Raw genomic sequence first — 25464 nt, forward strand, 5'->3', positions numbered from 1 at the left:
CGGGGAAGCTTAATGAAAGTTCATTGGGAAAAGAATATTTAATGCTGCCAGAGAAGGTTCCTGATTGGGGCTGATCCCGAAGCTGGTAATGAATGTGCACTATCAGGGCCTGGGGATTTGGCGTATGAATTTCCCAGGGTCTAATCGTCTCATAAGGCTGCTGAGTGCGACTCCTTCCCCAGTAATCTACTTAACTCAGTCATTTCCCCCTCCTTGGGCCTTGCCAGGAGAATGAATCTCACAGGTTGTTTGCATGACAAGTAGCTCAGGATTGTCTGAGTTTTTGAAGAAGATGCTTGGAGTTAATTGTAGCAGCTTGAGTTGATGGTTTCCCATGTTCAGTCGCCGGCTGGGTGAGGAGCCGAGCTGGAGATTTTACGGGCTATTCTAGGCTGCACCATGTGTTTTGATAGCTATAAATCTTTAAAAAAAAAAAAAAAATGTTTTGCCTTCCAAAGGATGTTTTTCTCCACCAAAACTAATCTCGGGGGAAAATTGTGTTTGGTAGTTCTAGGATTATTGGATTTGCAGATCGAAACTGCTGTGCTAATGGCAGCTACTGACTGATGACCAAAGCAGCTAACTGGGAGATGTTTCCTTGGCAGCTCATCATACTAAAAATCTCCACTCAAAGACTTTAAAACCACAGTGGACAATGTTAAAAAAAAAAAAAAAAAGAAATATTGCTAGTGAGGAAAAACTAGTCACTGCATCCACATCTTCATTTTAAAAGAAACTAAGGATGCTCTATCAGAAGGGTTGACTTAAATTTTATCAGGATCCCATCACCCCAAACCTTCATTTTGCTAAAAATCAAAGGATAAGCATCCCTTCGTCTCTGTTTTTAATTTGCCTCCTCCTAAAGCCAAATAAAATTCCTGCTTTGAGGTAGGCTCTGTGGGATGTGGTCAGCTTGTGCGAGCTATCACCCGGAACAGAGGAGAGAGAAAGCAAGGCTGCACGGGGAGCAAAGGGATGGGAAGCTCTGGATAAACTGTACGGGTTTTATTTAAATTACTGTGGTGTTCTGTGGCTTGGTTGAAATCAAATACTGCCAAGTATCTTACTGCAGTCCCCATGGTTTGCACCTAATATGCATTACATTAACCGTTTGCAGATGACTTTATTTCTGTTATAATGCTGTGTGTGCAGTCAGAAACTTTTGGAGTGTTTGAGGCAGGATTTGATGAAACCTTAACAAAAAAAAAAAACAAAACCAATTCTCTTTACGTTATTTTAGAGGTGTTCATGCATGACTCTACCTGGTGACACTGCCCGTGTCCTGGTGTTGGTTTTCCCCTTGTTGGCTGAGAGGTGAGGTCATCTCAGAGAGCTTCACGTGAATGCAGAGTAGCAACCACTTTTGTATCAACATCTGTCTCCTTAAGCCACACTCTAAAGTCTCCATCTCAGGGTTGCCACAAAGCTCAGTGTAGGTCATAGAATCCTAGAATATCTCAAGTTGGAAGGGACCCGTAAGGATCATTGAGTCCAACTCCCAGAACTACCCAAAACTAAACCATATGACGAAGAGCGTCGTCCAGACGCTCTTAGATGTTGAGGTTCAGCCCTCTCTTCTTAACACTGACCTTGCTTGGTTTTTCCGATTCCGATTTCCAGCCTTTTTTGTTGCCTGTGTTCCTGTGCTGGACAATTCCACCAGTTGAACTCAGATCCTGGTCAGAGTAGCCTCATATCTGGCTGCTGTCCTTGGGCTCCTTAGAAGTGTTCCTGGTCCACAGGTGGAAAGTGTCTGTTGAGTTCTCCAGCTGAAGGTGGTGTGATCCCCTACACAGATACCTCAGGTCTTTGGGGCTTTGCCTCCAGTTCCCTGTGGGAATGACGGAATCCATGTGGAGCTCAGCTGACCACAGATGGACACTGCTGAGGCTGCAGGGTCAGCCCCTGCCCATCTGTTTGCAGGATCAGGGCCTGGGGAGCAAGGGCCCTCTCCGTGATGTCCTGTGCCTTGAGAAATCAAGCTTTTGTTAGCATAGCATCAAGGTGATTTGTGTTTTTCATGGGGAGAGATAAATGTGAAATATAATTTATTTAATCTTTGTGTAAGCAGGATGAAAATAAGAATGAAACACATGTCGCAATGATAAAAGCGCATTGAAAGGGCTATTTGTTTTCTGACTCAGAAATTTGTAGTTGGCTTAAGAGCGTAATTCTGACAGAATTGTACCACTGGGTTGGAGTTAATGTTTTGCAGACAGCAGAGTCCTCAAAACAATGTCAGATCTAGGGGATGAAAATGTTCCTGATCATCTTTACAGAGCTGGAGACCACGTGTACTGGGTCTTTCATACCTAACGTTTTCTTCTGCACTGCAGAGACCACTTTTTGTTGCTTTTTGGCCCTATTTTAGATCCAAGACCAGACGATGGGGGCTGCCCCTACCTGGGGCCAGCAGAGCTTTCGCACAGGCCTGGCTGATCCTGGCACCGAGGAAGCCAAGACACACGGGAGCAGGGCAGGGTCTATGGGCAGCTTGAGCAAACCCCACCGTGCCAACGTGCCCAGCCTTGAAGCTGGGACCTTCTGATGCCCAGACGTGGATCTGGATTTTGGCCCCGATGCCAAATTGCCAAAGGACACCCAGATACCCTCCCTCTCTCTTTATAGCCCACCTACTCTTGGACACGTTTCTCCATCCCGTGTCTGCTATTGTGTAGGGGTGAATGTCGCCGGAGCCGGGAACACGGGAGGCTTTGCAAAACAGCGCCTTTATTCTGTCAACCCAGTGACTGCGACTTTCTTAATTGTGGATTCTTTTAGTTAATTAGAAATGTTTGGAAACGCCTCGCACCTCAGCAGGGTTCAGTTCTGCGGGGTGCCAAGTGCTTTGTTCTTCATCCAGCAAAGCACTTAAGCGTGTCTTTAAGAACACTTTACAGGCTGAAATAAGCTCATTGATTTCAGGGCACTGAAGGATTGAGCCAATACCAAATTTCTTCCAATGATCCTGACTCAAAAGAGTAACATCCAGGAAAGTGTTTCTTGAATGTTAATGCTACCTTAAATAGCAGTATCTCAGGCTTCACAACTTCAGCTGGTCAGAGAAATGGAACAAAGACCCAAGCAGCACATTTGGGAGGGGGTTTCTTCTGGGGAATAGAGGAAATTTCATGGTTAAAGGTGATTTTTTTCCCCCCTCTCCTCCCTTTTTTTCCCTTTCAGTTTTTGTAGTAGCAGAGGTTAGCTTTAACTATAGTCATCTTCAGTGAGCTTTTAATAAATTAAGAGGAAACTGAAGCAGTTTGGAAAAGTATAGAATAAGCAAATACTCCGGAGAGACGTTTAGTGGCAACATGATTAATAAGGGACACTCCTGGTAATACTATCAAAACAGAGCTATTGCAAAAGCATATGGAGCGTCCCTCTTTCGGGGCAGGAGCGGGATTCAGACAAATGATCCCGGGCGATTTATGTGCCTCTGCAGTGTGGGGTTTTTTCTCCCCCTAGAAGTTTGAGGGGGAATAAGCTCTGTAGATTTAACCATGAGATTAGATTTAAAGGGAAAAAATACTTAGTAAACCAGGCAACTTCTTTTTGCCCCCAAGTATTTTTGTCCTTGGTGGTTGTTTGGTAACAGGCTACGTTCCTTATGGAGACCTTTTTTTTTTTTTCCTTAATTTTATGTATTTATTTTTTCCTCTGTGTCAACCCCCGCACGGATCTAGTAATAACCTTAAGGAGCTGAAAAAGGGAAACGTTCTCCAACAGGAGAATATGATGCAAAATGTATGAAGATGGGTTTCCGAAACATCCCACCTTCTACAGGCTGTCCCAGTGCTCCCTTGGCTTTGCTGCCTTTGCCCCTGGGGAGCAGAGGTGTGTCCCCTGGCAGTGGGTCTTGGAGAGGTTGCTGGTGGCTGCGACACGTCCTGGGCACAGTTCATGTCACCCCGGGGTGTTTTTTCCCCCTGCACTTGGTTCCGAGAGCAATTATTTCCTTATTTCCTTTGAAGATGTTAGTGTGCAGCTGCTGTGGCAGCTTGGAGCTGTCATGTGGGGAGGCAAAGGCAGAAAACCAGAGTTAAGAGCTTATAAACTTCTCAAGTTTTAGAAAGGTACAGAGATGAAATGATATTGTGGTTTTTCCTCCTCCTTTCCCTCTTTTCTTCTTTTTTTTTTTTTTTTTTAATACAAAATGAGCGAGGACCTATTTTACTGCCCTAGCATAAATTGTACAGGTTTGGCTCTGCTCAAGTCAGAAGTTAAAAAATAAAAGAAAATAGCCATCCTGACACATGAGACAATGCAGTCGTCCAAAACCAGAATAGTTTTGTGTAGTACACCAGCGTATAGGAGTCAGAGATCCGTGTGTGTGGGCTTTAAGAGATGCCTTGCCTTCTTTTTTTTGGAGAAGAAACTTCTGTTAACATCTAAATGATTTCAAGAATTCAGCACGGATTGAATTCCCTACTTCATCGGCATGAAACTTTTCGCGTTTGCTACTGAACTGTGGTGTTTTATCAGCCTCCTGCTCTTCAGCCTCCATTTACCAAAAACTTTTAAAAGTGATTATGTGAGTCAAACCCAATTTCTTATCACAGTCCTGTGTTTATTGGCTCTGCTGGTTGTGAGGGATTGTTTCACCCGCCCTGTTTCCCTTGGCATTTTTAGAAGGTTCTTATAGTTGTTAGCAGCTGTAAATGGTATTAATAAAAAGGATTTGGTTGCTGGCTTGTGCAGTTTTGTACGCTGATTAGCTCAGGTTGCCAAAGGTTGAGCAAGTTTCTAAAAGAAGGATTGCTTTTTGAGTTGTGAAAACACTATTCTCAACAACAACAAAAAAAGCCCCAGCTATATCTGTGTCAAGAATTTTATGTGCAGGCTGATACACTTCTGCAGAAACTAGGGTCTAAATTGGTGTATTGACTTTAAAAGCAGTGAAGCCCCACCTACAAGTCTTCTTAAACGTTAAAAGAGCAAATCTGAAGGACGTCAAGGGTTTTTTTTTTCCCTTTTTCTCAGCCTTGTAGTTGGGATGATAAGCAGTTATTCACTTCAGCGTTACCTCTTTGGGTTGTCCATGCTGTGCTGTTCCTCCTGAAGTGGTTTTAGTGGGTGAGGGAATAACTTCCTCAGAGTTTGTGAAAATGAGCACATCTTTTGGTGTGGTCTCATCCCCGCACAGTGGTGCAGCCTTAAAGGTTTTCAAGACTCAGGTTGAGTCTTGAGCAATTTAGTCCGTTGAGTCTTGAGTCAACTCAGGTTGATTCCAGAGCAACGTGGTCTGAGTCTGGTCTCAAGACTCGTAGAATGTCTCAACTTGGAAGATCCATAAGGATCATCAAGTCCAGCTCCCTACCCTGACCCTGCTCAGGGCAGCAAATAGTGCTAGAACCTGCCAAGTTGTTCCAAGCCCCCTCCAACCTGGCCTTGAACCCCTCCAGGGATGGGGCAGCCACAGCTTCTCTGGGCAACCTGGGCCAGGCTCTCACCGCCCTCACAGCAAAGAAGTTCTTCCCCACATCTCATCTCAATCTCCCCTCTTTCAGTGTCAAACCCTTCCCCCTCATCCTATGGCTCCCCTCCCTGATCAAGTGCCCCCCATCTCTCCTGTAGGCATGATCAAGAACTAGTTTGCTGACAAACAAATTTAGGTTCTCTTCCCTCTGGGACTTCAAAAGTAGAAAAATAAGCATCTCTCACCTTAATTAGGCTTGTGCTCGAGTGAAAGCTACAACTTGTGTTTCTTCCAATAGACGGGGCACCAACCCGTGGCTGCTGAGCTTCGTGTAGTTTGTGGAGCGACTTGAGGGTGGTTGCTGTGACAGCGTTACGATGTGCCCAGCAGGTTTGTTCAGTGAGGTGGGATTTCCCAGCAGAATCCCTCGCTGTGGAAAGAAGTGATGGTGCTGGGGCTGACACCACTGGGTTGGCTCGGGAGCCATTGCTCACCTTGTCCAGCCAAACCTCCAAACAGGCAGATCTACCGCTGCTTGGAGCCTGCGTTGGGGCTCTGAATTGTGTCCCTCATGGCTCTTGATTACATGAAGACTTTGATGTTTAAGGCCGAGGAGGACTGGCTGCATCCAGCCTTCTAAGACCTTAGTTGTTCTCAGTTCTCGAGTGTGATTGCACAACCCACAGCCGCTTTTACTGGAGGAGCTTCTCAACTCAGCCAAGAACACTAATGATAAAATCGTGGCTTCTGCGGTGGCCTCCTCATGGTGTACCTGAAATTGTCTTTATTCTCCAAGGTCTGTGACGGATGGAGAGAGACACAATGAGCAAAGCAGTGGGGAGAACAGTTCAGACGTTAAGTCCATATAGACTGGAAAAACAAAAGGAGTATTAGATGTGTGTAGCCAGTTCAGATGTAGCATGTAGTTAATCTTCATCTGTGGCTTTGAAAATCAGCAACAGCCAGAGTATCCCAGCTTTGAAACCAGTGTTTGTTCAGACGTAATGGGTGTGTAGGCAATTTTTTCTGAATTTCACTCCACCAAATGTCATCTTCCAGGTAGGTTTATGTCAAGGGGATTGACTGGAGCAACGCTGCACAGTGTGGCTCTAACCATCGCAGTGGTCCTGGTTTACAGGGTCATCCCAGTAGTTTCGTGTTTAAACTAGCCAGCCGTTTAATTCCTGACCGTTTTGTACCCATTTTAATTTTTAAAAAGAAGAAAAATCATCCACGCTGCTTTTGAACCGGAGTTTCTCATACTTAAGTCTGTGTAAAGATGATTTATGGTGCTAGTAAGGGCTCCACTGGAAATGCAAGATCTATTATGAAGGGGATTGAACAGCCCATGCTGAAATGTTTATTGCCGTCTTCAAAATAGAATACATCAGGGTTGATGGTGCCTGTCCAGGAAAGAGAGAGAGTGGAGTGGAGTGGGGCTAGTGGGGTATTTTTAGTATTCCAATAAAAGACAAGGCTTTTAAAGGAAATCACTTATTGCCATTTTGCAATCAAGAATGCAGGAGTGTTCCAGGGACTGCAAGAAATATGCTTCAAGAATGTCGGAGCCATAAGGAATTAATCATTAAATATTCTCTCATTTCCACCCCCGTTTCTTGCTCTGAGGAAGCCATTTAGAAGCTTTGCAATTTGTATGTAAATCTCAACCCTCCTGACCACGCGGTCAAATATCCAAGTGACTTAGGAGCCAGCATCCCATTTTCAAAAGTTCTTACAATTCCTGTGCAAGGAGGGCATTTTTTTAAATAGAAGACACATGGACCAGACTTCAAGAACACTTAGTCTGACCTTAAATGAACGCTATATATTTATTTTTTCTGCTTTAACTTTTTCTCTTTGATTGATGTCTTGCTAGTAAAGTTCTTCCTGCAAGTTCAGATAGACCAGGAAAGGTGTAGTTTTGCTGCTGCATCTTATTCCACCCGTTTGACTGAGCTGTGATTTTTTTTTTTTTTTTTTTTTTTTTTTTTTGGGTAACTCTTGTTTTTTTGAAACTCTAGTTGTTGATGCTTTAAACATTTTCAGAAGTGTTCTGGCACTGTAATATATCCATCTAACTGGGGAGTGAGTAATCCCAGCATTTGTTCCAGTGAAAAACAAAGGGAGAGGCAAAAGATAATACTTTCTCAAGTGATGTAAGAGCCTAATGGGACAATTCACTGCTGCATCTAAGCAGAGCTAGTGGGTACCTGCTCCCTCTCCCCACGTTCCCATCTTTTTCCCTTGTGCTGGTACTGGTGTCCTGGGGAGGCAGTTCAGGGAGCTATAATGGTGGAAAACTGACCCTACCAAAAACAAAGACCGGGGTGTCGGGCTGGTGGCAGATGGACGTGGGCAGATGTCCCCTTCTGCGCCAGGCCAGCAGAGCCGGCCTTTCATTTTATTATTATTTTTTTTTCCCCCCATTTGTTTTTACTGGAGAAAGTAGTGGAGGAACAACAGTCCCCTGCTGGGATCATCTGTCATGTCTTCTGCCTTTTCCCCGCTTGTTGCAGGTAGTGGCTCCAGGGTAGAGCTGCTCCCTGCAAGACCCTGGCTTTCAGGGAAACCATTTTGAGTTTGCCAACTGGGCTGCAGCTCCTCCATCCCTGGCTGGAGTCGGGGCTGGTGGGCGACGCTGAGCTGGAGAAGGTGTGTGTAGGGGTGTGAGGAGGAACACCAGCCGTCAGGGCACTGCAGGAGGCAGCAAACACTGCGTCCCTGGGATTTAAGTTGTTTTAGCCCCAGGTTGGTGCCTCTCCTTGTGTCTGGCTGGTCCATCTCCAGTGTTGGTAATGCAATGAGAAGTCTCTTTCGTGACCTGTAGTGCTGAAGGACCACCTGATGGTAGGTAGCCTCCCACCTGATGGTAGGTAACCTTCTACCTGATGGTAGGTAACTTTCCACTCGATGGTAGGTAGCCTCCCACCTGATGGTAGGTAACCTTCCACCCGATGGTAGGTTATCTTTGGATCTTCTTAGGTCACTGTTTTCTTGCAAGGAAGGCTTCACCTGGCTCTTCTTAGAATTATCAAATTTTCTAGGTTGGAAGGGACCTTTTTTCACACCCTTTAGCTCCTGGCTGTTTTCCCCACTATGGTTCATGAAGCTGTGGTCCATGCTGAAGGCTTCTTCTGTTCCTCATTGCTCATCGCCCTCAGTGAGGTGGGAAGGGTGACTTCTGGTCACCTAGAGATGGGGATGTCCCAGTGAAACTTGCGCTTTCTCACCCTTTCCTCCTCATACTTGCTGAGCTTATGCCAGAAGAAAAGGGGTCAGGTGACACCTATGGCTTGGTTGGGCTCACTTGGGTGAACCTCATCTGAAAGACAGGGGTTTGTGGAAGTTCTGTGATCCTGTCTGGGCTTGTTTTGTTTCCTTTCTTCCGGGAAACCTTTCGTGCACATTGAGGTTTTTGAAACTTTCACAAGTGCCGTTCCAAGTTGTAACACAGTTGTTCAGAAATGCAGCACATTGCTCGACTGATCTTGTTTCTTGGCGTCGTTTTTGTAAGGGAAAGGATGCTAGAGAGCTGGGAGAAGGGAAAATTGGAAAATGTGTGTGCTTATTTAATAAAAAAAAAAAAAAAAAAAGAAAAAAGGGAAGAAAAGTAAGCCACATGCAAAAAAATCCAGTAACCATGTCTGCCGATGACCTTTTGGATTGGAAATAGTTTGATAATAGCAGTGTGGGGACGAGCAAGGAAAGTCTGTGAAGTCATTCTAGCAAGAACAAAAGGGAAAAAACACGATAATATTTCCAGTTTCTGGCTTGCTGGGAGCCGGGAGATCTCCTGCAGGACTGGGGCTGCCCCAGCACACCCAGCAGAAAAGGGCATCGGGCAGAGATGAGTGGGGGTTGCTAGGTTTGACTCCATCTAAAATGGATGGGAAAACACCAAAAGTGACTCTCAAGGAGACGTGAGGTCTTGAATTGTAGTCTCTGGCTGGGCACGGGGGCAAGTTCCTGCACAAACTGATCCCAAAAGATGGCTTGCACTCCAGGGAGGTTTTCTTCTAGTCCGGCTTTGGCATTGTTAATAAAGTTAGAAATTGCTGCAGAGTTGTTATTGCTCATTAAGTACATCTGATCTTTTCTTTGTGAATATAGAGGGTCCAGTGACGTTGGGCTTTTGGGGTGGGAAGTAACTTGGGTAAGCTGTTGTCCCTTACTGTTCTCTGTGGAATGATGAGGCCAGTGAATGATATTACGTATTTTTGCAGAAAGATGTTATTCAAGTATGTGTATAAATTGCTTTAAAACTCTTTGGTTCAGTGATCTCAGAGGCACATCAAATGATATTATTATTACGTATTTTTGCAGAAAGATATTATTCAAGTATGTGTATAAATTGCTTTAAAACTCTTTGGTTCAGTGATCTCAGAGGCACATCGAACTGTTTCTCCTCGGTTGTCCTCTCTGAACTACCTTCTGCTATTTAAAGGGGAGACAAATTTAGCTCAAAGTGTTCCCTTTCCCGCAGACTTCTCTGCAACTTAAAGCTTGTGACAGTTCAGTTCTTGCTGCGCTCCCGACTTCTCTGCGGATCCAAATATCTTCCCTGTCTCTGAGCTTCGCTTCTGGTGGCTTGGAAGGCAAAATGTATTTATATTTCTTAGTTTCCTCAGGAAACCGTCCTCTCTTTCAGCTGCCCCTCTCCTAGGCTGGGTCTCGGGTCAGTGCAAGAGGTTGATCGTTGTGTAGACTTAGAGACGCACTTATAGTCAAATTTATATTAAACTGATAGATCGAAACCTTCCAACCGCTGCCAAAGACAGGGGGTTTCCTTCCCACAGAGCAGCTACGCATCAGGGATGCTGAGACCTGAGCAGTGGTTGGAGGCTACAGCAGAGGACTGCAAAGATGATGAGGGGCCTGGAGCATCTCTCTGATGAGGAAAGGCTGAGGGACTTGGGTCTTTTTAGTGTGGAGAAGAGAAGGCTGAGGAGGGATCTGATCAACACCTATAAATACTTCAAGGGTGGGTGTCAGGAGGATGGGGCCAGGCTTCTTTCAGTGGTGCCCAGTGACAGGACAAGAGAAAATGGGCCCAAACTTGACCATAAGAAGTTCCATCTAAACATGAGGAGGAACTCCTTCAGTTTGAGGGTGGCAGAGCCCTGGCAGAGGCTGCCCAGGGAGGTGGTGGAGTCTCCTTCTCTGGAGACATTCAAACCCACCTGGACACGTTCCTGTGGGACCTGCTCTGGGTGACCCTGCTCTGGCAGGGGGTTGGACTGGATGATCTCCAGAGGTCCCTTCCAACTCCACATCATTCCCTGATTCTGTGAACTCGTTTGGGTTCTCGTGCTTTGTGTGAGGTTGGGTTTGCACAGCGAACATCACTTGGTGAAAGAAGACGGGATTTCTTTGCAGTTGTGCTTGGAAGCAGTTCAATACACTATCTGCTGTGCCTTTCTAATTTGAAAAATAGATTAAAAAAAAGAAGCGAATTGAAGTATAACAATAACGGATTAAGAGAAACACTTATCTCACTTCCTTTCATTCAGCCGGGCTGCGCATGTGGTTTGGGACCCCAACGCTCGGGATTATTCGATTGCTGAAGCAATAAACATTTTGGATGTAAACTCACTCTACGCTGCTGCTGGGACCAAACCTGACATTTGTTTTCCGATAGTGGTGGCTTTTATCTTGCTGTGATTTTCCCCACACTTTGTTTGCCAACAGGTCTTGCTGTCGGTAATGTGAGGTATCTTCATGCCCTGATCAAAGGCTTGTATTATCAACAAACTTGTCCGTGTGCCCGAGGGGAAAGCGTAGCTCCAACCCGACAAAAAAACCCACAAAAATGAATTTTTTTTAATATGTGAAATAATGTTGACTGAGGAGTTAATGTGTATAAACAAAGTCTATACCTTTGACTCAGATAACTCGTTTTTTCAGGTTTACCTCGCGTTGCATGAATAGCTCCAAATGTGGAATAACTCATAAAATAGGAGTCTTTTCATCTTACATAGGAATGACCTAGGTTTTTTCTTTCTTCCAAATAAGGAATTAATAATGCAACAGTTGTTGTTTCCAAAGAGCTCAGCTTTTTTGAGAAGTGTCTTTTTTTTTTTTTCCCCTCCTCTAGACCCAATGAAACACATGGGCGTTTGGAGCCTTTAATAACTCTTCACAGAGCCTGGTCTTGATTTCTTTGAGAATTGCCCATGATTTTGATGTCAGAGCTGAGAGGTACAATTGTAGTGTTAAATTTCTCCAGTCAGACCAGTTGAAAAGGAAGGTCAAAAGCAATAACGTCCAGGTTCCTCTGGGCGGGTGGAGGCCTAGGATAATGTGCTATTGCAGCGTTTTACGGGGACGTATCGCCCAAGAAAAAGTTTGGCTGTCACAAAACTAATAAAGACCAAGCCTCCGGAGAGATGGTTTCAATGATGCAGGTGTAGGAACCGGGGAGGGTATTTACATACAAGCCAGCTTAATAGCGTGGGATTTATGCTAAAGTGGTTCTTAATGCAATACAAATTGAATACCCCGTCTCGCTCGAAACGAGGAAAATGTTAGAAGGAAAGATTTTTTTAATAGCTTTTGGGGGAGAAAGTGTTTGGCCTTTTTTTTTTTTTTTGGTAGGGAATGTAAAGGACAGCAAGATGGATTTCTTCGGGCCCTTGCCATGTTAAACTAGTGCTTTAGGTATGTGCGTCGGATCCAGAGCCAGCCTTCCCAGGCGGTTCTCTCTTGCCTTGAAAATCAGGGCTTTGAACAGATTTGGGCAGGGTTCCTGCCATATATCTGGCAACACGGGCTTAAAATTAACTTACTGAAAAAGCAGATAAAGTTCGGTTTGGTTTTGTTTTTTAAATGTGGCATTAAAAGAAGTCCTTAAAGAAAGCAGCCACGACTCGACAGCCTCTTGTTGAAACTCCCATCTTCTCCCTGCTTCTCTCCTCCCCTATAAAACAACTATTATGTGTTTATAAGTTAGTGCTCCGTGTCCCTTATAAAAGAAGACTTATTCATAAACGTGGATAGACAGTTCTGTGGGAATATAACTTTCTTGGCATAAACCAAGCTGCTTTTTCCAGATAACGCAGTGCTATACCAGGCTTTTGAAAGTCATAGCGTGCTATTTATTAGTATTTTATAATCTATTAAAGACACCGATGCTGAACCTTCATCGTTATTGAGAGTGCCTGAAGACAGGGAAAGCCCCAAGTAAAACTCCTGTTCCCAGAAATAGTTGCCAACAAAGTGCTGAGGGATGCCCAGGACTTTTCCCCACATCTCCTCCCTGCAGGCAGCAGGCACCGGGGGACATCGCACAGGGGGACGTCTCATTTTTTGGGTGGGATTTGCCAGCTGCGAGTTAGAAGTTCTTGAAAGGGACTTGGGTGTAAGGTGCCAGCTTTTGAAGTCAGGGCAGCTGACGTGGACACACACATACACACGACTTAGAAATTTTTGTATTTAATGAGCTGAAATCAGTATTTATTTCATGGCCCAGAAGCCAGCAAGCAGCCACTGTGTGGTTGTGTTTGCTTTCTCAACATGCTCAATATTTGGAGAGAGCATTGAGCCCACAAAACCAAACAGCTCACCCAAAGAACAGCCGCTTCCCAGCTCTCCGGGATTCCAGCTGACAGGGATTTGGGGGTGACAAATGGGAATAGCATCGGTCAAGTCCATGTCCCAAAGGCTGTTGCTGGTCCCTGGGTTGGAGGGCTGCCCTGCTGCCGGAGAGCTCTGGTTGTAGCCTGAAAGAGAAACCCCCATGAAAAGGAGACATCACCCTCAGCATATGCTCCTATTTACTTATCCTACTTATAAGGACCATCCAATCCTCTGTGCACTAATTATAGCAGTGGGGACTGGAAGAGATTTCCTTGCTCATTGAGTCCAGACCTCAGCTATCAGAGGCAAATTCCCTCTGCACTTGCTTTCCTGAACCCTCCTGGATGCTTTGAAAGCATTTAGGATGTTTTCCCTGGTGACTGGGAGTTTCCAGTAGCGGTCCAAGCTGGGCCGATGCTCAGAAGGCAGCAGTGGGAGAGTTATCACAGAATTAGAGAATGTTTAAATGGAACTTTCTGTATTTGTGTTTTTCCTCATTCCCTCTTGTCCTATCCCTGGGCACCACTGAAAAAAGACTGGCCCCATCCTCCTGACACCCACCCTTGAAGTATTTCTAGGTGTTGATCAGATCCCCCCTCAGCCTTCTCTTCTCCAGACTAAAAAGATCAAAGTCCGTCAGCCTTTCCTCATCAGAGAGATGTTCTTGTCCCCTCATCATCTTTGTAGCCCTCTGCTGTACCCTCTCCAGCAGTTCCCTGTATCTTCATGTAGATGTCTATCCATCCATTACTGATGGGTTTGGGGTTGAACGAAAAACAGTAGACTGGTCTTCAACTGGAAGATGCCTCCCCAAGGAATAAGGACAGATCAGTGTTGCCACTGCAGACCTTTAACATGACCTGTGAAGCCCTGGGTGCATCAGCCACTGCCTGCTCCTGTCACATCCCTGCCTTCAGCTGGATGGGTGCTGGGGAGAGTGTAGGCATCGCTTTTGAGTTTTGGTGTTGTGGCTCAAGTGTTACGGTGGTGACCTACCTGCTGCATGAGCCTGGGATGCTGGGCAGCAGCATCAGATGCCTGGCAGAGCCCTGGAAGAGGCTGCCCAGAGAGGTGGTGGAGTCTCCGTCTCTGGAGACATTCAAACCCCACCTGGACACGTTCCTGGGCAACCTGCTCTGGGTGGACGTGCTCTGGCAGGGGGTTGGTCTGGATGATCTCCAGAGGTCCCTGCCAACCCCTGTGATTTGTTCTGTGATGCCTTGTGCGAAGGAGGGCCTGACTGCCGGGGGCTGAAAGAGCTGAAGCGTCGGTGACATTACTTGCAACACCCAACAAAGGTATCCTCCATCCCTGGAATAAACTTTGACAGTGGTTTATAAAAATGAAACCAGGACCTTGTTCCTGGAGCAGGAGATGCCAAGGTGCAACTGTCTCCTCCTCTGGGGCTGCCTTGTGTGGAGCTGTAATGCCAGACACCTTGGAGAAACCCGTGTGCTCTAATTGATAACACATTAAATCTCCGCGGCCAGCGCTCCCCGGCCACGGAGCAATTTTAAAGGTAAATCAATAGTCTGATAGAAGCAGACGCAAAATCTTTTGACACTTATTCAAGAGGGACTTGTCAAAACAACGATGTATTTATGACCGAGTTCCTGCCTGCCTGTTCAAAGGCACTTGAACCCCTGCCAGATCCTAAACACGCTCAGATTCCCAGGAGTTATATTCAGCACAATAAGTGGATATTTCACAGTAAATATTGCCTTGTCAGAAAGCTGGCATAAGCACCCAGTTGACAAGCAACAATTGGCCTCTTTGTATGGGTGCTGCGAGGGCTCGTCGCTCCGTCGGCGGCGGTGCTTGTGAGCAGGAATTTCTGCCGGGCTCCAGCCGTCGTTAGCTTTAGGAATTAAAAACGCTCTAAAGAAAACTGCAGATCGTTGCGTCTCAGCTGCCTCCAGCTGAACAGTCAGCAGAAGGAGCTGGAAAGTCTCGATGATTAATCACAAACACAAAAGCCGGCTGCTGGCTGACGGTAGGTATCCGCTCCTCTCCGAGGAAACCAATTCATCAGCGTTATTTGGGATTCATGGCAGTTATTTGAGGCAAATAGGCTTATTTAGTACACGGCACCCTGCTCTTGCCTGAAGTTACAAACCGGAACGGTTGGCTGTTCTCTGTCCTCTCGCAGCTCTGAGGCACCTCCAGGATTTCGGCAGTGCAGCCTAGGCTGTACGGTGCGGGCAGCGCCTGTAGCCTGGGGTCTGTGTCGAGGGGAGAGGGATGTCCAGGAGGAGAGGGATTCCTGAGAGGAGAGGGATGCCCAGGAGGAGACGGATGCCCAGGAGGAGAGGGATACCCAGGAGGAGAGGGATGCCTGAGAGGAGAGGGATTCCCGAGAGGAGAGGGATTCCCAGGAGGAGAGGGATGCCCAGGAGGCGAGGGATTCCCAAGAGGAGAGGGATTCCCAGGAGGAGAGGGATTCCTGAGAGGAGAGGGATTCCCAGGAGGAGAGGGATGCCTGAGAGGAGAGGGATTCCTGAGAGGAGAGGGATGCCCAGGAGGTAAGGGATGCTGGAGAGGAGAGGGATGCTTTCCAGGGCAGGGATGTGCTGTGCCCCAGGGTTGCATGGTGCCCAGTGTGATGTGGCTCCAAGTCAAGTCTGAGGTCTCCACGATGGGAAGACAGCAAAGGTTGGGATGAAGAGAGGGAAATGAATTGATTTACTGGACTTGTGTGTGTGAGTGGTGTTTGTCACTGCCGAGGACAGCTCGGGCATTGCACCAGAGGGCACAGACTTCAGGAGGGGTCTTGTCTCTCAGGAGAACTTACACCCTCGAGTTGCATGGTCCCGACCAGGCCGGGGTGGTTTTGTCTGGATGGATGGATGGATGGACACAGGGATGCAGTGCTCAGCCATCGCTGTGTTTACACAGATCTTTAACCCCTGGGAACTGAGGTGCAAACTCAGGGTGGGAAATTATCTTCTATTTGCCCAAACCCCTTCAGGCAGACTCAGACCTGGAGGAATTATCTACATTTTCATGTGAACCCCAGCTGGGAAGTTGTTTGTGTTGGGGTAAGTTGGGTACGTGGGAAGGGTGTTCGTGACGAACCCCAAACTAGTGACCCTCAAAGCTGATAAATCCTGGGGAGAGGGAATAGGTTTGGGACTTGGAGAAGGGCTGCCCCAGGTGACCCCAGGGAGATGGGGTGTGGTGTGAACCCCAGATCCTCTGGTCTCCCGGCTGGATGGAGAGCAGGGAAGACAGACTAAACAGCCATCGTAACTTAGAGATAAAATACATACATTATAACCTTTTCTTTCCATCTTATATCTGAAAATTTGATCTTAACTTTATTTTGGAAAAGGCTTTGGAGCTTTGAACCCTGTTGCTGGATGAACACCTTGGGCTGGAGGTGAGGAGCAGAGGTGCAGCTGATCCCAGCAGGCAGATTAAATTCCAGCAGAGCCCCGTGGGAGCCCCAGTGCTCCTGGATCAGTGGGGACACCCTGTGTCCTGCTGATGCCCCGTGTCCGGGGACACAGCCCGTGCTGGGAATGGGTCCTGCTCCGCTCCTCCAGGAGCAGCCACACCATCTCAGGCTCTTTAGCAGATGGACCTTCAAGAGCATTGCACTTTCTACCAACCTGCCTTAATTAATCGCTCTGTAATTGCACATCGGCTTCTCCTTGCACTTCTCACCTTTCCCTGAGAAATGTGTTTCAATTTGTATTCCCGTTGCTGTTTTCTTTTGTGCAGGAATCTTTTCTTTTTCCTTCTCTGGCTCCTGTTTACTTTGTTAGTGGCTTTTATTCCCGAACATCTCTTGGAGGAGTTCTGGTCAAGGGGAATATTTATATTTCATAGGATTTGAGCAAAAAAAAAAAAAAAGGCAAAGCAGGCAGGGAATCCAGGATGCGTAATTACTCTCAGATCCTGTCCACGGGTTTTGTTGGGAAAGCGTGTTGTACTCTGTGAAACACCCAGGTTTCAAAGCTCCAGATCCCTCTAATCTCCTGCTCTGGAGGATGGGGTGGGGAGGGGAAATGTGCCCGACATCTGGTCTCTATCATCCAAGCGGCACTTTGAAATTTGTCTGCTATTGCCAATTTATGGCAGCCTCTTCTTTTTGTGCTCATTGCACGCATCAGATAAGCCTTTAATACTGGGGGGTCCCTGGTTCCTCTTGCCCCCACACGTGCCATCTCTGCTCCGCTGCCTCTCACGTGGGGAGCCAGCACTTGACCGCTGCTTTTGGAAACAGCAAAGTGGCTCCAGGTTTTTTAATATCACTCTCTTTCCAGGAATAAAATGAAGTTTATTTGGGTTTGTTGTCCCCTCTCTGGTTGCCCTGAACGTCCTCTGAAGTTTTCCTGTTCGTTCTGCTGTTGCCCATTAGCAATTCTTTATTAGTCCCCCACCTTCCCCTCTTCCTGCTGTGCAATAATTCTGGGTTTATGTGCAGTTTTTCTTGGGAGTTGTCAAAGAATAATTACGCCCCATTAACTCCACTTTGTATCTTTACTAACTCACACCTATAGAGTATTTTCCAAGCAACTGATATTGGTTGTCTCTTAATTGCTGAAGTCCATAAACTCTGTTACACTGAAACTGTGCTAAGGATTTGCACCCTCTAAAACTTTTCCCTCCAGTGTGAGGCGTAACAGAGAATCTGCTAGTGGGGGCTTTATCAGATCTTATTTCCTCCCAATTTAAGCAAATTATTTGCTTCTGGCTCTGTTGAAGGCTACGAAATGTATATTAAGATGCAAAAAGCACGAGACTAGAAAGACAGTGAAAGGATAGATCGTGTTCCCAATGGATGAATCCTATAGTTTGTGTTGCTGGATGGTGCTGAGTGGTTGAATGAGGCTGAAAACCGAATGATAGCCCTCTCTCACCCGTTCCAGTGAATTCCAATTCAAGGAATTGGGGACCAGCATGGATCTGGGACCAGCATGGTCCCAGATCCACCTGGGTCAGGAGCAAGCTGACCAGCATGGTCCCAGATCCACCTGGGTCAAATACGCTGGACAGACACTCTCCTGAGCTGAGGGTCCAGAGCCAGGCTCGGCTCTGCAGGAGCCCAGCACTGGGAGCATCCCCTGGGATGCTGCCCGAAGGACCTCACCTGGATGGAGGTGGCACTGGTGAGCACTGGGAGACCTGGCACGGACCCAGGGTATGGACACAGCGGTCCTCAGCTGTAGCAGCGTTTGCTGGGGGTGCAAAGAGAGCAGCAGGTCCAGCCAGATGCATTTTTACCACGTTATTCTATGTTTAATGTGATTAATAACCGGTTTCATCCAGGTGTAGCCTGAAGTTGAGCATCCTCTAAATAAAACCACCCCAAAAGCATCCTACCCCAAAGGATGCAGTAAATATGAACCATTCAGCTAAAGCACTGGCCAAAGAGCGTGGCCCCACAGCCTGCAGTGGTGCCAAGTCCTGCCCAGACCCTGGGCATCCCAGCTGGAACGGATGGAGCTGCCACCTTCTCCCCTGAGAGTTGTTTCTGCAAGGAAAAGGCTCAGTATCCAAGAGCTGCTCGACCCAGTGCCGTGAGGCACCGCTCAGCCTCCCTTCAGATAACAAATGGTTTCAACTCAGCATTAAAAAAACCAAAATACTGTTGGTGGCAACTCCTATTTCCTCGGAAAAAAATCCTGGAACCCTGGCAGGGAAACAGTTTCTGCACAGAAAACATGACACTATTTACAAAAAGCGATGGCTAATATCCTTTTCCAGCTTGGAAAGAGGAGTTTATTCTAATACATCCTTTTTTAATTGCCATGAGCTGGACTTGTAAATATTGTAAGTGGTTGAGTAATAGTCATCTGTGCACGGACCAAATGAAGGGACGTTTTTTCCGCTCTCGGAGCCTTAACGTATTCCCACAGCTTGGACAGGGGGATAGCACAGGCAGATACTGAACTGAAACAAAAGCCTGTTAATTACAATTACACAGCACACACAGGGGCTGGCTGTGTGTGCAGTGTCAGTGCCCGCAGTGCCTGCATGAGGGGTTCTCGTGTTGGGGCTGCTTTGGGAGGTGATGGGCTGGATCACAGCAATCCAGCCCGTTATCAGTAAAATATTTCTTCCTCTCCTCTAAAGAATCATAAAACGGTAAGAGTTAGAAGGGACCTTTGAGACCACCCAGTGCCACCCCCTGCCCTGGGCAGGGACACCTCCCACCACACCAGGTTGCTCCAAGCCCCCTCCAACCTGGCCTTGAACCCCTCCAGGGATGGGGCAGCCACAGCTTCTCTGGGCAACCTGGGCCAGGCTCTCACCACCCTCACACCAAAGAAGTTCTTCCCCACATCTCATCTCAATCTCCCCTCTTTTCCATGTCAAACCCTTCCCCTTATCCTGTGGCTCCCCTCCCCGATCAAGAATCCCTCCCCTGCTTTCCAGGGCAGAGTTCTCCCTAAGAAAGGGGAAATGAAGGAGAATTAGATTCCTCTAGGAGGTGTCTGACAGCCTTATTGCTATCGTTCAGCTGAGAGAGAGAAAATCTGCTTTGATGCTTTTCTGGAGCAGTCTTCGAAATGATCCATAACTTATTTTTTTTTAACACCATCCTTCTGCAGAGCAGTGTGGTGTGCCCGAGCTAAAAAGTAGTCGTGAAGTTTTGTAAGATCGTGTTAGTCATTTACTTCTGCACAGCAATGGGTAGGGATTTGGGGCAGGATGGAGTCCATGGAGCCGGTGCAGAGCACTGTTAGACTCTCCTTAATGCTGCTTGATTTTCATTTTCCCGAGTCAGGTACATTCCCCAAAGCCCTGCCTTTGTTCTGCAAATTGTTTTGTCTGAAAGCAGGAGTAGTTTGCATTGGAAACAATTTCCTGATGCAATTTGGATTTCCTTCTGAATAATCCTTTTCCCCAGTGGGATGGTAGAGAGGGATTCTAGAAAAGCTTAAACAGCCTTGCCATGAGTTAAACATATCCCCTAATCTTGGTGAGGCAGATGTTTAAGGAGGAAGATACCCTGCAGGCGCTGTTAAAGAAAAATTAATTTGCAGGCTCAGGAAGAGAAAGAACTGCTCCACCAACGTGGGTTTGCCTTCACGTCACTCTTGGGGTCGTTGACATGCAGGGGACTGGTGAGGGGCTTGTGTGGGACGAGCACGGGGGAGAAACCATAGAGTGGTTCAGGTTGGAAGGGACTTTAAAGGTCACTAAGTTTCAACCCCCCTGCCCTGGGCAGGGACACCTCCCACCACACCAGGTTGCTCCAAGCCCCCTCCAACCTGGCCTTGAACCCCTCCAGGGATGGGGCAGCCACAGCTTCTCTGGCCAACCTGGGCCAGGCTCTCACCACCCTCACAGCAAAGAAGTTCTTCCCCACATCTCATCTCAATCTCCCCTCTTTCAGTGTCAAACCCTTCCCCCTCGTTCCATGGCTCCCCTCCCTGATCCAGAGTCCCTCCCCATCTCTCCTGGAACCCCTTGAGGGACTGGAAGGGGCTCTAAGGTCTCTCCAGAGCATCCTGTGCTCAGTCTCAGCTGGGAAGAGGAGCAGGACTTGGAGGAAGGATTCAATTGCAAAAGCCTAATTGTAAAAGATGAAAGCAGCAACTTTAAGGTCGTTTCCTCTTTTGCAGGAATGCTGGTGGTGATCGTGCTGCTGCTGATCGCCATTGCCGTGGTCGCTGTCTGGCCGACCCATTAACGTGGGTATGGAGCCCACCAGAGCTGCTGCTCGGCCCCTGAGCACCGAGACCTCTCCCCAAGAGACCGACTTTGTGCGAAGACCTTCTGTGTTCTGCATCAACTCAACAGTCCCGGAATGAAGCCGTGTCTGACAGCCAGCCCTCCGTCCTTGGCTGCACGGCTGAGGAGCTCTGCCTCATTTGAAGGGTTGGAACTGAAAAAGGACTTTATTCCCCCCTTCACTTGCCGCTCGGGAGGCTGCACTGGCCGTAAAATAGATGTTCTTCGAGGTGCTCCCTGCCTGGCCCAACACCGCTTCTGCCCAGCGGGCAGCCTTCCTGAGGGCTTTAAAATACTAAAATAAAGGTGTGGTTTGGGAGCACAGCGATGGCGCCCGTCTGCCTTCTGATACCTTCCTGCGGAATGAAAGTGCTTATGTTTTTTTCCAAGGAATAGCTTTTTTGGGGATGACTGCGTCTGGATGGGAAATGAGAGGACCCCAGGGAGCCCTGCGAGGCGGCAGGACCCCCGTGGGTGAGTCAGTCAGTCCCGTTTATTGGGGTTGATCTCCAGGGACAGAAACATCAATAGCAGCAGGACTCCATCCAGGTGCTGGGGAAGGGGAAGCCCTGCCCAGCCTGTGCTCCCGAGGAAGGGGTTTTGTCCCCAGGCTCTCCCGGGCCGAGCGCAGGAGATGCCCTGGTGTTACTCATGTACTAATCTCGGCCATCGGGCTCTGCCTCTTTCTTTTATAACTTTTCACACGCTGTTAAAACGGAAAGGAAGGATTACCTATGTGAAAACTAACAAAAAAGAAGTACTGAGTGTTTGCTTCGGGCCAAGAAAATAATTATTTTGTTACATGTGCCGGTTTGATTTCAGAATTGACAGAGCAAGCAATAAATATTGAATAAAAGCTGATCCGTTTCTATACAATTTCTCTGCCTGGGTTTTTGTTGTTTCCGATCATCTCGTGTCGTGTGGGAACGGTTTCTCCAACACTTCCATTTCCTAAGAGCTGATTTGGAGAAGGAAAAGAGCAATTCCTGCCAGACTCTGTCTGTATCATGACATACATTTCCTGAGGGATCCGTAAGACTTGGCCAGCCCTGTGCTGGTCCTCACCTGCGGCGGTGGAGTGTCTCCTTTCACAGCTCTCAGCTGGCTCTTGGCACTCCTCTCCTGCTCCCTGCCCTGCAGCTGGGGCGGTGGCCTGGGAGGTGGGAAACCAGGGTGTCCTGGTGCTGTGTCCCCTCTTGAGTGACACGAAGCCGTTTGGTTCTCCTGGGTTTAGTTCCCCCATCTCTCGGTTGGGACTCGCGCACTGGCCCCTTCGTTAAGGGTTTGGTGTAGATCCGAGGGCTCAAGTGAGAGAACCACAGAGTCACACAACAGGTGGGATGTGGGGAAGAACTTCTTTGGTGTGAGGGTGGTGAGAGCCTGGCCCAGGTTGCCCAGAGAAGCTGTGGCTGCCCCATCCCTGGAGGGGTTCAAGGGCAGGTTGGAGGGGGCTTGGAGCAACCTGGTGTGGTGGGAGGTGGGCTTTAAGATCCCTTCCAACCTGAACCGTTCTGTGATTCAGTGGAACATACACAGGTGACTACAGACGTGTTCAAAACCCACGTGTTCCTGCAGCTCCTGGGCAGAGGGACCAGCGCTGGGAATTCCCCTGGAGCTGTTTCCCAGCAGCAGCCCCTGCCCCAGCCCTGTGGCCAGATTTCACCCACAGCCCCAGCGCAGCCCCACGGATCTGTGGGGAGGACAGCAGGAAAATAAAACGTGGTGTCTTGAGATGAGACCACGGACTCGGCTTTCTAATTAAAATGGAGGGAATTAAAGTTCTGTTTGAATTCCCAGGACGCGTGGGATGGGTGCGTAATTCATCCCGATCAACGTGACAGAGTGACTTTGTCCTGACAGAGGCTTTAAAAAGATGTTTTCTGACCTGTTGAGTCCTCAAACACATTTTTTCTGTCAGCGCCCAGGAAAGGTGGAAACGCGAGGCTTTTGCTGGGCTGAAGTGTCTGACAAAGGGGTTCTCAGACTTGCCCTTTAGGTAACATTTAATGTGTCACATGGGTGAGGAGTTTTATTAAAAAGAAGTGGTTTTGGCAGTGCTCTGCTGCCTTGTGGACAGCTTTTCTGTCTCCCTGCCCCACCAAAGAAAAAGGAAGGTTGAAATATCAGGTTTTGGCTCTCGGCAGGCAGGGTGGAGTGCCAGGGCCTGGCATGGGGACCGTGCTGCTGGACATTCCTGTGCCAAGTTCCAGGCGTGGGGCAGAGGATGCTCAATCTGTGCTGGAGTCTCCGACCTGTGGTGGCTTCTTCAGGCAAAGGTCTTCCCCAGTGCCCTGGAATGGGCCCAGAGATACATCCCGGGCTTCCCCTTCACAGAATCATAGAATCCCAGACTGATATGGGGTCAGAAGGGACCTCTGGAGACCATCCAGTCCAACCCCCTACCAGAGCAGGTCCACCCAGAGCAGGTCCCACAGGAACGTGTCCAGGTGGGGTTTGAATGTCTCCAGAGAAGGAGACTCCACCGCCTCCCTGGGCAGCCTCTGCCAGGGCTCTGCCACCCGCACAGGAAAGAAGTTCCTCCTCGTGTTTAGATGGAACTTCTTATGTTCAAGTTTGTGCCCGTTCCCTCTTGTCCTGTCCCTGGGCACCACTGAAAGAAGCCTGGCCCCATCCTCCTGACACCCAACCTGTAAGTATTTCTAGGAGTTGCTCAGATCCGCCCTCAGCCTTTTCTTCTCCAGACTAAAAAGCCCCAAGTTCCTCAGCCTTTCCTCAGCAGAGAGCTGCTCCAGGCCCCTAACACCTTCCTATGCACCTCCTTCAGTTCTCTCCTGGAGGACATGCTCAGGAGTTTACCTGGTTCCAGATGTTACTTCCTCAGAACTACAGGTGCTGGGGAAGCTGTGGAGCGCGTTGGAGGTGCTGCCGTGTCCGAGTGCCCTCGATAAGGCCCTACCTCCTGTGAGGATGAAGATGATGGTGAAAGGCTGCTGGGCATTTTCACACACCCTTATTTCTGGAGGTTGGGTGGGAAGTTGGTGCCCGGCTGCTCTCCTGATGGGACCACACGCTCCGGGTCCGGCTCTCAGCAGGAACAGGCTCTTTCCCCTCTTTTTGGAGCCACCCCATCTCCCTTGGACAACCAGCCGCCTGCCAGGAGGCAGCGGACACAGAGGATCTGGGAAACCCATTTGCTCCTCTGCGGAGCCACAGGCGACAGCCCCGGAGCAGAGGTGGTGGCACTTGTGACCCATTTGTCTCCGCAATAAAGATCTGAGATTTCTGACCTCCGAGATGTTTTGGAATTCATAAATTACCCCCGACGCTGAGGGTGTGGGTCAGGCGGGCTGACCCCTTGGCGCTTTGCGGGACCTTTTGCCTGTATTTTTCTCTCTGGAAGTGTTTTTCTCCAGCTTTCCGGCTTGCCTGTGCCCCCAGCCCCTTCCCAGTCTCAAGTGCCAGCTCCTTTGGTGGCATCTGGCACCTCTGGTGTCCCGTGGGAGGTGGGTGATGGAGCCCGGACCCTCGCAGCAGACGGGCAGAGGGGGATGGGCTGGCAAGCAGCCTGTGTCTGGGGGCACAAAAGTGGTCCAGCATGGGGTTGGCAGGTCCCCTGACCCCAGGCTCTGGCTGTCCCCACTCCCCACGACTGTCCCCCCCTCTGTGCAGGGTCCCACAGGTTTCAGTGTGCCCAGGCTCTGCCCCACTGCAGGGGATGGTCTTCTCTGGCATCCAAAGAAGGATGGGGGCCCGTTGGGATGTACCCTGGTCCAGAGACCCCAGAGGTGCTGGGGGGACCCCCCATCCCACCCACAGTGACCCTACTGTCCCCAGGGGTTTGTGGCCGCTGGCAGGGAGTGCTGCTGGTGGGACACACGGCTGGGACTGATGGTCCCAAATAGCTGTGGACCACCTCAAACCCCACCAAGGGGACGTTGGCAGAGACCCAGGGAGGCGGAGGGGACACCGTCACCCCCCTGCCCATGTCCCCATCCCTCGGGCTCACCATGAGCTGGGAGGAAGCAGAGATCCTTGGAGATATTTACAGTTTACAAGAGTTTATTCAACTGGTTTCTGACTTTAGTTCTACCGAGTTGGTGCTGAACAGTTACAAGCTCCTTCGGGTTCAATTACAGCCAATCTAACCAACCAACCAAACAAAGAGGAAAAAAACCCAACGACAACAACAACAACAAAAAAAGAAAATAAACAAGAAACAACTTGGAAAAACAATAAGAAAATCCACAACTTTTTCACGTGTCATTAAATATATTCATATATAATAACCATAATATATTAGTATGCATTGTAAAGAAACATTGCCCAAAGCAGTATGCAATGGTCATAACTAAACAACATTTACAGTTCAAGATATTAACAGAAATGATCAAAAAAATTAAAAAAAAATAAAAAAAAAATAAAAAAGAACAAACCAACCCCAAAGGAACACAGGTTTGTGCGGGGCGAGGAGGGGGGTGTGCGGGGAGAGGGCACGGACACGACCAAACGAACAGAAACGAGACGAAACGATTTTTTTTGTTTTTTTAGGGCACTACCATGGAGTGATGATTGTTTTGGCATCTCAGCTGCTCCCCAAGGCCGCACTGAAGGCACCGCAGCCCCTTCCCCGGCCACCCCTGCTGTCCCCCCCCTGCCCCTCCAGGACCTCCCTCCTGCCCCCCGGGGCCGTGGGTGGGTGCTGGGGTTCCTCGCTGGTTGGGATGGGGTCGGGTACCCCCATAGAGCTGCCCCCCAACCCTGGCCGCTGGTGTTGACTAGTGACATCTTGTCCCTCTTTGGGTGATGGGACAGAGGTGTCCCCC

At 48.4% G+C, this 25464-nt stretch overlaps 1 protein-coding gene across 1 annotated transcript in view; it reads left to right on the top strand.

Moving 5' to 3' along the window:
* The window catches only part of STX8 (syntaxin 8), a gene marked incomplete at its 5' end in the record, with an annotated part of 118049 nt that extends 96493 nt beyond the window's left edge, over positions 1-21556 (top strand). The window contains one exon of the mRNA XM_014960120.1: positions 20572-21556. Within this exon, the coding sequence (XP_014815606.1) occupies positions 20572-20639 (68 nt within the window). The remainder of the gene's footprint in view (positions 1-20571) is intronic.
* Between the last annotated feature and the right edge of the window lie 3908 nt (positions 21557-25464).

The sequence above is a fragment of the Calidris pugnax genome, unplaced genomic scaffold (genome assembly GCF_001431845.1).
Source record: "Calidris pugnax isolate Ruff unplaced genomic scaffold, ASM143184v1 scaffold463, whole genome shotgun sequence".
Taxonomy (NCBI): domain Eukaryota; kingdom Metazoa; phylum Chordata; class Aves; order Charadriiformes; family Scolopacidae; genus Calidris; species Calidris pugnax.